This window comes from Cladophialophora yegresii, assembly GCF_000585515.1.
Source record: "Cladophialophora yegresii CBS 114405 chromosome Unknown aczIN-supercont1.1, whole genome shotgun sequence".
Classification (NCBI taxonomy): domain Eukaryota; kingdom Fungi; phylum Ascomycota; class Eurotiomycetes; order Chaetothyriales; family Herpotrichiellaceae; genus Cladophialophora; species Cladophialophora yegresii.
The window spans coordinates 3,942,276-3,954,047 of NW_006913045.1; the positions used below are offsets into that span (position 1 = coordinate 3,942,276).

The window sequence follows — 11,772 nt, forward strand, 5'->3', positions numbered from 1 at the left end:
TGGCTGAACATGAACAGCTTGATAGGCGTCGAGGCACGAGCTCATTAAGCTTATTGGAGCTTAGTAGCGGTTGGGAGGCGGCTGCCCCGCCTTCGCAAACAAGCCGGGAGGCTGGGCGGAATAGTACAAGGAAGGGCGATACGAAGTACCCCGTACCCGACGGCACCAACGGTCAACGCGGAGGGATCTTGTTGCGTTTAAGCATCACTTTTGGCAAACATACTCCGTACTTAGGCTGTGGTATTCAGAGTAAGTATAAGCATATCTCCATGCCAGTACGGAGTATGGCGCGTCGTGTTGCCAACAGACGATATACCACAGTCGAGAAGCGTCTGTGCATATCATGTGGGTGGATATGTGGTCGTCTGACATGGCGAAGGCCGCCGCCGAAGAGGTTTCTGCTCCAAAAGTTGCCAGATACTGCAAAGTTCTGGAATGATCGGATGAAATACGGAGTACTTTGGACCCGGCAGCAAGCGAAGCATAAGGCCTAACAATCAGTAGCACGCGCCTGTCAAGCATGCATCTGGCCAAAAGCCGGTACTAGTCCGGTCAAACGCATGCAATAATGAGCATGCTGTTCCTTTGTGGTTCAAGTGGTTCAACCCAGTACATCCACGTGCACAGGGCCAGTAGTTCAGTGCCGCTTAGCAGCGCATTCCACTTTCGTGAGATCAATACCACACCTCGGACGTGCTTCGCAAGTACGGAGTAGCACGAGTAGGATCGTCCTGTCGGCCTTCAGTGCCGGCGAGGACGCGGTTAAAAGCTCCGGTGCGCCCGGCAATTCGGCGCTCTTGTGCGTCCTGCCATCTAAGAATCGGCTTTCGATTCCGCTAATGGTGCCCTTATGACGCCCCAGCCTCCGAGTACCTATTCCCAACCCGAGGCCTAAAAACAGCGAGCGTAAGCACCCCTTCAGGCTTAAGTCGCACCTGGGCGTCTATGCCAACTTCGGCCATCCAGCAGAGTATGTCGATGTGGCAGCCGCCTCACACGCCATGTCTCTCACTCGGTTGATTTACACAGCCAGAGACAGGTACTCCATGGCAATCCTCATGAGTGTATGCAAGAACAATGAAGTGAAAACAGCCGCATTGCTTCCTCCTGGATAGGAAACATCCTACCCCCCGCTTCATGGATGGTGACCCTTTTGCACCCAGTCGCCACGATTATTTCTTCAGCTGACACCGACTTCATTCACTTATTCGAGCGCCGTTGAGACCCAAGACGAACACTGAGAGCACCGACACGATCACTCCAGTCTAAGGCGTCGTGTCAGCGAACTTCGGTTCCCTCAGTCCCTGGCGTGGCCAGTGTTCACCCGCCTGGGATATCGATTCGTCTCGCCTACGTTCAACTCCGATCTTCCTGGGAACCGGCGGATCATGGATCCATTTCCCTCCCCTAGCCTTACCGCGCAGGCCTTAAGAAAGCGCAGATATAGGGGGGAGCCGATGATGAGGGTGCAGAGCCAGTTTCGAAATACTGGTGGCTCGTCCTCGCAAGTGTTCCACCCGAAGCCTTTGTCAGCTCCAACCACTGCCCCGTTTTCGTTCGAAACCTCAAAGTTCAGCTTGCCAGGGCCTTCCCAAACGCCGGAACAAGTGGCCCCTCGTCCGACGAAAAGAGCCCGTGTCGCCCCCGTCACGTTCTTGAATGCCACTGTTGATTGTACGAAGGATGGCCGACGCATTACGTTCAAAAGCGACACGGCCGAGTCAACCTCCGCTGAATCCTCAGGAGACAACACAACGCAGCCAGCAAAGCCCGCAGAAAAAGGGTGCCGAACCCGCCTTGGACCAAGTCATCCTGTGAAGCTCTCCAGCAAAATCTACGCCGACGTATGGATTCGTATTCTTAGCTTTTGCGAACCCAAATTTTTGTTGGAAGCCAAAACAATCGACAAGTTCCGCTACGGCCTGCTGTCGGACCATTCCGTGATCTGGAGAGAGAGTAGGTTGAACTACTACGGCTGGGATATGCCAGATTGCCCTAGAAACCTGACGGAGCAAAAATACGTTGAGCTCATGGCTGGTCGTGGGTGCCAGAACAGCAGATGTGCCAAGGCAGACACTCACAAAGTGCATTGGATCTTTCGCGTTCGCTTGTGCAGCGGATGTTTGGCCCAGAAAATCATGCGGGTGCGTTTTCCCGTTCAGGGCAGCACAGAACCAGGAGGTACTGACAGCATCGTGCTATAGGTCGAAGAGCTTCCTTCCCGGCGACAGTACTTTCTTCCTAATACTTGCTATGAATTGAATTCTGGGAATGGACTCGCGCTATGGGAATTGTTGCCGCTTGCACGACTGGACGGGTAAGAAGCGTTGCAGGTTCTCGCGCACTCCTTCATACTGACGGTCTTCGCGGAGCAGGAGAGACTTACATCCCCTCAAAATCGACGAGGACTCGAATAATTGGGCCTTCGGTCAAGGCAATCCACGTCGGTTTCGGTTTCTGATGTCCTCGTACGCCGAACTCGAATCTGAGTACAAGCAGCTCGACAATTCCGGTGCTGGGGATGAGATTATCAAGGCGTGGGCAGATATGAAACATGAGGAAACCATGGAAGTGATGACCCATGCCATCAAGCTTGAATCGTGGTGCAAACAGCACATCCTTCACAAGCACACCACAGAGGCCCAAGACTTGCGGCAGATCAGAGCCATTTACTTTGAAGCCCGTGCCCTCGAGCGGTCGCCGCCAATGGAGAGAAGGGTATTGCACAAAATGGCAGATTTCCAGAAAGCGCTCAAGATACGTGCCCAACCAACAGAGCGGTCCTGGGATGCGCTCAGACGGAAGATTGAGCCGTATCGATCCCATGCGGAGCAAGTGCTGGAGTTCGAACTACTGATGGAATCCTTCCTTGACAATCTGCCACAAGTCAAGTTGTTCAAGGAGTTGCATGAACGCCGGCATAGGAAAAGAGGCTCACAGCGCACTTACCAGCTGGAGCAGGAATATATCCTACGACTTGGCCAAGCCGAATTTGATCGGTGTATAAAGAACCATGTCGCGGACGAAGACCTACTCCTGCTGTGTCTTCAAAATGTCTTCGACACATACAGTACTTTGGACCATCAGCCTTATGGATTCAACTTCGATGGTACGTTTGGTACATACCGTCTAAGCCTCGACGATGCCAGGATGATCGTGGAGGATGTCATTGAAAAGCAGATCCCGCGCAATTCTACTCGGGGACGGGTCGTGTTCCCGAATCTCAGATGCAGGGGTTGTCGCCGGACAGACTATGTCCGATCGTTCTCTTTCGTCCAGGCCTTTGAGCACATACTCGAGAAGCATGCCAGGCATGTAGGCGAAGGTCTTGAATTTTATCAGTTCGCCCGGCCGTACCCTAAGACATACAACTCGTGGGCTTCACCAGATGATGATGCGATCGACTTCAGGTTTCCCTGGTACACGACCTTCTGGCCGCGGACCCTGCCTCTTGTCCCTCGTCATTGCGAGCCGTCAAAGATGGAACACTGGCATCCCGCAGTCCCTACCGAGTTCATACAGGCAAAGAAACCTCCTAACCAATCACCATTTGGAGGACGGCGGCCGTGCGTTACAGGCAACCCAGACGATGCATTCGCGTTGAACCTGGTTTACGCGACCGAAAAGCTCTTTGGTCTTGCGCTCGATGGGCCTTGTCAGCTGAAAATCGCTCTAAAGTTCGCCCTTGATCTCTATGCGAAGAAACATACGAGCGACCCACCTGTGTCAAATATTATAACATGTCTGGACCTCCTGCGGACTGTAAACCCCAAGATTGACCTCAGATTCGGGTGCGGAATTTGTGGAACCGAAGACAAGGTATACCGAAGCCTGAGGCAAACAAAATACCGCAAGGCCGTGGAACAACTGGAGAAACACTGGACGAGAAAGCATCACGGTGGATCGATCGGCTGGACCAAAGGGATGATACAACTTCCTTCGGAAAGCGAAGTGTGGCAGCAGATTATGGCCTCGGACAAGAAGCTCCGCTCCGAGCAAGCGGCGCTGATGCAGCGAGAAATGACCCGGCATAAGGACATCAAAAAGCGAGCGCATGCAAAGGCCAACGCCATCTTGCAACAACGGGCCGCAGAAGAGGTGTTTGATCAACTATTCCCACCAACAGCAATAAATGAACGGACGGAAACATGAAAAGTGGCCTGATAGATATTAGTATTTGGTAACGGATTATGACTAACGGAGGCGTGCATGACCGGCGTCGGATGATTGGCAATACTTTACCATGGTGTATTGATCAACAACCAATGCAGAGCACTGCGCATCTGCTGTTGTTGACTTCTTGCCGCATTTCAAACCAGCACTTCCTGGTTTGGCTACGCTTCATCAAGCGCAGTGTGGAAGGACTTGGTGCTCGGAATGGGGCGGGTACGCTTGCTAGGTGGATTACTACCGCAGCTTGTTCTGCACCATATTCATCTTCTGCAGGTAATTTGCAGATGTCCAGAGTCACTTTCACCTATCATCAAGCTATCAATGCACTATCGAGAAGTGTACGAAGGAGTCATCTAGGTAGCCGGTTATGAATACCGAAAGGAGAAAGCGAGAGCGAGAAAGGATGAAAGCCTTTCTTGTTTGGGCAAGTCCGAGCGAGGTTCGGCACCGAGCCGTAGTACGAGGATACGAGGCTCGGAGCTCGATTCCCCTGCCAAGAATCAGCAGTCATGTTTTAGTGCTTGAGCATCTTTGGCCACCTTGATTGGCCACAGGTGCCTTCAAACGAGCTAAACGGCGATCAGGTGCATCAAAGTCTCGCTAGAAAGCCGCTAGTGGCACGTGCATGTCACGTCACGTCAGTCTCAAGGCGCGTTTTTTGATAAAGAAAAATTCATGGCCGTATCTCTCCCGCGGGTTGCCTTCGACATCTCACCACCGATAACTGATGCTTTGTAGGGTCCGCCGCCTCGCGGGAGCTGCAGCCACTCATTTCGCGTGTCACTCACTTTTTATCCAGCCTCGCCGTCTCCACTGCTACCGTAACCAATTCTCGCCCTCAATAGCCTTTTCCGGAAGTTTCTTTACCATCCCTTTCAGTTCCTTATATCTTGCTCTACTTGCTTCTCCTCTTGACTTCACATTCTCTTCAGCTTTGCCTCAGACTTGCACCCGCACACACTCGTGATATTCACAAGAACACAACCAGCACAATGGCTACACCGATGGCTGTCCGCACCTTCTCCAAATCTCTTCCTCGAAGCACAGCTTCAGCGACATCCTCCCTGCGCTTGGCAGCGCGCCCTTCACGTGCCAATGCAGCCAAACAATTCTTCCAACAATCCTCCCGCCGCCACTACTCGTCCAGCCACGATGCGTCCAAGTCATCAAATACTGGCATAGTCTATGGTGGCGTCGCAGCTGCAGCCGCCCTCGCAGGAGGCTACTATTACTTTACCACCACTGGCCAGGAGAGGAAGAAGGCAGGCATCCCCGAGGGCGTGCCCGAGGTGCACCTCAAGAAAGGCTCGGCCGATCAGTCCGTCGGCATCTTCACGCCCACCGCTGAAGATTACCAGAAAGTCTACAACGCAATTGCAAAGGCACTGTGGGAGAAGGATGATTACGATGATGGAAGCTACGGTCCTGTCTTGCTACGGTTAGCATGGCACGCATCGGGAACATACGACGCCGCTACCGGGACGGGCGGCAGCAACGGCGCGACCATGCGATTCGCACCCGAGGGCGAGCACGGCGCCAACGCCGGCCTCAAGAGCGCCCGCGACTTCCTCGAACCCATCAAGCAGCAGTTCCCCTGGATCAGCTACTCCGACCTGTGGACCCTCGCGGGCGTCTGCGCCGTGCAGGAGATGCAAGGGCCTACCATTCCCTGGCGGCCGGGCCGACAAGATAAAGACGTCGCGTTTTGCACCCCGGACGGTCGACTGCCCGATGGGAGCAAAGGACACGATCACATCCGCGCCATCTTCGGCCGCATGGGCTTCAATGATCAGGAGATGGTTGCTCTCTCCGGCGCCCACGCGCTGGGCCGCTGCCATGCGGACCGCTCCGGGTTCGAGGGACCTTGGACCTTCTCCCCCACGGTTCTGACCAACGATTACTTCCGTCTTCTCATGGAAGAGAAATGGGGCTGGAAGTCGTGGAAGGGGCCCAAGCAGTATGAAGATGCGACGACCAAGAGTCTGATGATGTTACCCACGGATGTGGCCCTAATCAAGGACCCGGTGTTTAGGGGCTGGGTGGAGAAATACGCAAAGGACAACGATCTCTTCTTCCGAGACTTCGCCGGCGTGGTGAAGAAGTTGTTCGAACTCGGTGTGCCCTTCAAAGAGGACGCCAAGCCGCTCACCTTCAAGTCGACACTTGAGGAGTAAGCCCATCCGGAGTCGGATTGTTGATTTATCCATCGGGACCGCAGCTGCGGTTGCGGGATTTTTTCTCTTCTCGCCTTGTACATTCCTCAGGCATGTTTTTGTTTTCTCAACTCGGCATTTCGGCATTCCCGTTCAGCGATTCCAGCATCTTGGACACGGCGTGGCGTTTTATCACCGGTCATCTTGTGCTGGGAATTGCTGACTCATCAGATGATCTTGAGCGTTTTCAGCGGAATCTGCAACGGCCCGTCATGTTGGTCACCTCAGTCCACCAGTCACGAAAATAGACATAGACATAGACATGGCCGTGGACGTGGACATGGACATAGACAGAAGCTGCAAGAGCAGTCAAGGCGGCCAGCGCAGCGAGAGCAGCCAAAGCCTAATTCGGTTTCCATCTGCAAGTAATAGACCCAAAGGAATTGATTGTGGTGCATGTGAAATTCGCTTATCGAGACACGTCCCAGACTTCAATCCTATTGCCATCAATTCAATCTTAGTACTGTACCAGCTCCCGCAAGGCGTTACATAACACAGAACAATCCAATTTCACCCAATGCAATCACGAAGGCTCGCCGACAATGATGTCCATTCCGCCCTCGGACCTGTTCACTTTCACGTTCACGTTCAATTCCACATTCACATCCAGGTTCAAGTTCGCCGCACCCGACGAGCAGGTGCCATCTCAACCCCCATCTCCTCCTCCCACGCCAGAAAGTACTCAACCCCCTCCCCCAACGTCATCCCCGCCAGCGCCTTGAGCGTCAACTCGGCAATCACAGGCGGTGCGTACCGCGGCGTCAGACTCATCAGGATCTTCACCTTGCACTGCTCGTCCGAGTACTCTGTCCCCACTGCCCGTAGGTCCTCTCGGAGCACCTGCAGGCGGTGGAAAAAGTCGCGCATCGAGGCGCAGTGTTGGAGATGTAGGTCGTTCATGTTGCGGAGGGCGATTTCTAGGGTCATGGGAGGTGGATTTGGAGCGGGAGTGGGATTTGGAACGGGAGCAGGAGTGGGATTTGGAACGGGAGCGGGAGTGGGATTCAACGTGGGAGTCGCAACAGCAGGCGGAACTTCCCCGTCGTACAGATTGCGTATCGCACGCCATGTCTCGCTTGGGGGCCTGCCTGGGCTGGCGTGTGCGCGAGTGAGTGCCAGCCCATATGTACGTTGTTGAACCACGGCCCGGGCGCGGGGATGGATGTTCTCGAGCAGGAATGTCATGGCGTTGTCGATCTTGCGGCACTGTTCCTCCCATTCCCAGACGTCGGACTCGTATTGTTCCTGCCAGTATTTCCACCAGAATCCGGACTTTGCCTTGGCCACTTCGGCCTGGTAGAGGGACGGGTTAGGGACGTGCTTGATCTGTTCTGTGCCCGTATAGAGGTTCCAGAAGCCGTGGCGTCGGGCGGCGATCTCGAACTCTTGAGCCCAGGTCTTGTAGTTAGAACGGCCGTGAAGAGGGACAATAGGGTCAGTAGCTGCGACGGGATCGGACATCGTGGGAGGGAAACCGAGGACGGGAGAACAGACGCTAGGGATGCAGGGAGGGGGGAGATTGAAGGCGTGGTAGTTGTACGCCACGTAGAGCTAGAAGAGGTGGGAGAGAAGTACCTGTAGACTGGGCATGGTTGGTCTCCAGAGAAAAGGTAGAGATGGACGGAATGACTGGCGGTCCAAAGCAATCATTCAAACGCGTTTTCCGACAGATCAAACATGACATGCCATGTTTCGAGAAAGGAACTGTAAATACAGTTTAAAGAGGACGAGAAAGGGGAGGAAACGGCCGCGAGGCCTGGTCTTGGGTTGCGCGGTGGATGTGAACATCTTGATTGCATTGACGCACGCGTGTTTTCTGCAGTGTGTGCTGTGTGCTGTGTATGGTAGATGGTCGCGTAGTTTGAGTCTGTTCTTTGGCTCAATGAATTCGGTCTCCATGTTGACAGTTGTAGAGGTATCGACAAGACATGCTTGCCGCAACCAATATGAAAATGCTTCCAACGACAGTTCGTTCATCTGCACTCCTCCTGTGGTAACCATCAAGCTGTTGATTCGCACGGTTGCCGTTCATGTGAACAAAATGAACATGAATGATGATAAATCCTGCCCGTCCAGCAGATGGAGGCGCGAGAGCGCGAAGTCTGTGCCATACGGATGTCGTCAGAAACGCCAACAGATGGAATGGGTGCAAGAAGTCATCCTTCACGCTTGTCAACCCGGTGTGAATTCGATGGGAAAATATAAAGACGGTCGTATGGCAAACGACCAGGACTGCCTTCCCAGGTCGAAAGCAGCAGTGCTGTCCAGGAGTGAATGAGTGAGTAGTGAACAATAAACTGCAGGGCTGCTGGACCGCTAGCTGCCTCGTTGCCGCCGGCTGCTCCGTCACTACCGGCTTCCTGTCACCACCAACTGCCTCGTCACTGCCTCCTACCGCTTGGCAGCCATGGTATATAAGAGCGCAGAAAGTCGTCGGCCTATGTCTTTCTCCTCACAGCCAGCCAGACTGTCTGTTGAGATTACACCTTGTTTCATCAGAGCTCCAAGACAAGGCAACGGACAGCATGGCAACAACGAACGATACCCCGGTTTCCACGACGGAAGGTCAAGATTTGTCGGATCTTCCTCCTCAAAACTCCGCGATCATCGGCGGTGAGTTCGCGATCGCCACAAACCTTTGTTCTTGACAAGCTTCCACTAATGCGCAGCAGAAATGATTCCCCAGCCTGCTCCCCTCGCCGCCACAGTTCTCGGACAGCAGGTTCAAGAGGTCGCCCGACATGCGCGCAATGAGCTCCTGGCGCCCCTCAATGGCATTGGTACGTATTTTCCGCGAACGGTTGAGAGAAGCACCGCTGACTCCCGTCCGAGCAGACTATCGCCACCATCGTCCCCCTGTAGGCATGCACGCCGACGAGGTGACTCGCCGGCTCTGGACGCTCCATACCCGACGCGACGCGAACGAGGTGATCTCCCACATCATCCGCGTCAACATCGAGGTCCTCCATCACGTGGGAGCGCAGCTCGACAAGCTGTACCAGGCCTTGAAGAGGCAGGCGGCCGCTCTGGTCCATCATTCGACGCAGCCTTCTTCCGACGGTGTATCGCTGGAAGGCGAAGTCGCCAGACTGCGCACCGCCATGGAAGAGCACGAACGCTGGGTGCAAGTCCTACGCTTGGAGGTCCAACTCTCTGAGGTGGCGTTGCTGAGGATGGAGGCGGCGCGGAGGCTCATCAGTCTGGCGGATCGACGGGCGCGTGGGGAGATCACGCCATTCGAGATGTATCAGCTCGAGGGGAGCCCGTTTCACACGTACCAGGCAGCGAGGGCCGAGGTGGTGAGGCTGGTGAGGAGGGTCTATGAGATGACGGGGAATGCCGCCTTTCTTGAGAGGCATAAGAACGAGCTGTGGGATGTGGTGGCACAGCAGGTCGAGTAAGAAAGACTGTGTTAGAACATCTGTAGCCCAGCAGCGTCTATCCGGTATGCCGGATAGCAACGACCCGGAAAACGCGCGTCGGCAACAGCATACTTCACGGCCCTAGATAGGGCGGTCGTTGTCGTTAAGGGGGCCGCGGCACCCGATGTAATCTTCAATGAGCATCAAAATCAGAGATAAATGAGGATGAGGTTGGGATCGACGTGCTCGCGGCCAGTCACACGGCAGTCAGCGCATTACCTTCCTCGATTGTTCGGCTGGCCGAACACCCATGGCCCCAAGGCTCATCGCTGTGCGATGATCGCGCCGAACTCGCGCCATTACCAAACGGCAGGCGCCAATGAGCTACCTCTTTGCCACACCAGGTTCCCTCAGCAGCCGACAAGTCGGACAAGAATGAGCGTTGCCTTCCTCTTTGCCATTTTATGCGAATGGTTTTAGATGAGGACTGCTCTTCCCTCAGCAGCGTTTCCAATCATGGAATCTTCTCCTTGCATCAGCTCGGTGACTGCAATATATCATGATCTGAGGGGACGAGAGTTCTCTTCCAAAGGGTATCTGGCAGCACTAGTCGTAATCTCTGCAACCGTCAGGTCCCAAGATCTGAGAAAGACATCGATCCTACGTGTCAAGGACACTGACAAGGTCTCCAGCAGGTGAGAACTCTTCTGGTCCTGATTCTAGCCGGCTGAAAAAGCGGTCGGGCCACGTGGCCATGGTGGAAGAAGGTATGGAACACATTCTGCCAGTCGGATGTGAATGCGTCGTTATGGCTCGTTCACTCCGTACTGTGTATCTCCACCTCCACACAGTATTTCTGTGAATAGCACCGAGGCCCGCGTGGCACGTTGAAAGATGCCAAGAGATGGAGCTCGGAACAGAGGCGATCCTTATGCAGGGGCCCAAATCGACTCTCGGCCAACGCGCGGCGCAAGCTTATGTCTCTTCTCTTGGAGAAGCTCGAAGCTCATTTTCAGTTCTCGTGACGGGTGCAAAGTACAGCACAAGGGACGCAGTATGCCATCGATCTTGGCTCAAAGCTTTGCGTCGTACGTAATCAGCGCGACTGAGACGACAGGCAAATCTTGACTTGTGCCAAGCGGGCTGCTGCCAATGGCGGCGCCACGTAAGAGGACGAGTTTCGTACCTATGGCCGCGCCAGCCGTCGCCCAGAGGCAACATTTTTCAGACCCTTACGAGTTATAACATACCTCGTACGAGTACTGTTCACATACATTCGTCGGCCATGGTGCCTGGTGGGATTTCGGAACTGATATGCACGCGACAGCAACCCTGATCTACGCGTGCAAAACAGCGATCATCGAGAGAGCAACTGAGCAGTGAGTCTCGTTCAGCATCTGGAAGGGACGAGTTGCCGGCCGCGACAGGCCAATTAAGGCCACGCAATCGCCTCGGCCGCTCTGCGGGGCCAATCACTTGCCACCGTCAGGCCCACTGGTGCCAAGGCACTTACGCGTCGCGGTGTCCTGGGGCCAATCCAAGCCGGAGCTGACGACGCAGCAATTGCGATCCAACTTGCAGGGCAGCAGCACCCAGTGTCGGTTCTGGGGATTGGGTCGCTGCATCTGGGGGCTGCTGCTGCGCGGTCTGCCTGCTGAGGGTGCTTGTCGCTCCTTGCTGCTTTCTCCAGCACTCCCTGTACGAGTACCTCGTAACAGCCAGCGGAGGACCCAAGCCAGCGGCAACCACTTTCGCGGTGCGCAGTTTTGGAGCAAGACGCAATCCTGGGCGTCGTGCGTGTCCACGTAACTACTCACTTCCCACTCACTCTCCACGTATCGACCATCTCACTGTTGCCTCCTCTGCTCTCTTTGTGCCTACTACAATAATGACTCCAGCTTGATGAACGCTCTCTACATATCTCGACCTTACTGTTGAAACAAGTCAAACCCACGTCTTGCTCTGAATGGGCTGTGCCTGGAATAGCCTGCGGATTGTGGCGAGGGCAACTCGAGGCGGCTGTG

At 54.6% G+C, this 11,772-nt stretch overlaps 4 protein-coding genes across 4 annotated transcripts; 3 read left to right on the forward strand and 1 right to left on the reverse strand.

The window, feature by feature from the left end:
• Positions 1-1,460: 1,460 nt before the first annotated feature.
• On the forward strand, positions 1,461-4,152 carry A1O7_01411 (uncharacterized protein; the record flags this gene model as incomplete). The annotated part of the gene is made up of 3 exons (XM_007755448.1): positions 1,461-2,144; positions 2,205-2,317; positions 2,376-4,152. 3 exons carry the CDS (start codon positions 1,461-1,463, stop codon positions 4,150-4,152), a joined length of 2,574 nt encoding a protein of 857 aa, XP_007753638.1.
• A 1,013-nt stretch (positions 4,153-5,165) lies between these two features.
• Positions 5,166-6,347, forward strand: A1O7_01412 (cytochrome c peroxidase; the record flags this gene model as incomplete). Its single annotated transcript, XM_007755449.1, has 1 exon — positions 5,166-6,347. One exon carries the CDS (start codon positions 5,166-5,168, stop codon positions 6,345-6,347), a length of 1,182 nt encoding a protein of 393 aa, XP_007753639.1.
• A 651-nt stretch (positions 6,348-6,998) lies between these two features.
• A1O7_01413 (uncharacterized protein) lies at positions 6,999-7,847 on the reverse strand (the record flags this gene model as incomplete). Its single annotated transcript, XM_007755450.1, has 1 exon — positions 6,999-7,847. The coding sequence occupies one exon, from the start codon at positions 7,845-7,847 to the stop codon at positions 6,999-7,001; it is 849 nt and encodes a 282-aa protein (XP_007753640.1).
• A 1,213-nt stretch (positions 7,848-9,060) lies between these two features.
• On the forward strand, positions 9,061-9,787 carry A1O7_01414 (uncharacterized protein; the record flags this gene model as incomplete). The annotated part of the gene is made up of 2 exons (XM_007755451.1): positions 9,061-9,166; positions 9,222-9,787. The coding sequence occupies 2 exons, from the start codon at positions 9,061-9,063 to the stop codon at positions 9,785-9,787; spliced, it is 672 nt and encodes a 223-aa protein (XP_007753641.1).
• Between the last annotated feature and the right edge of the window lie 1,985 nt (positions 9,788-11,772).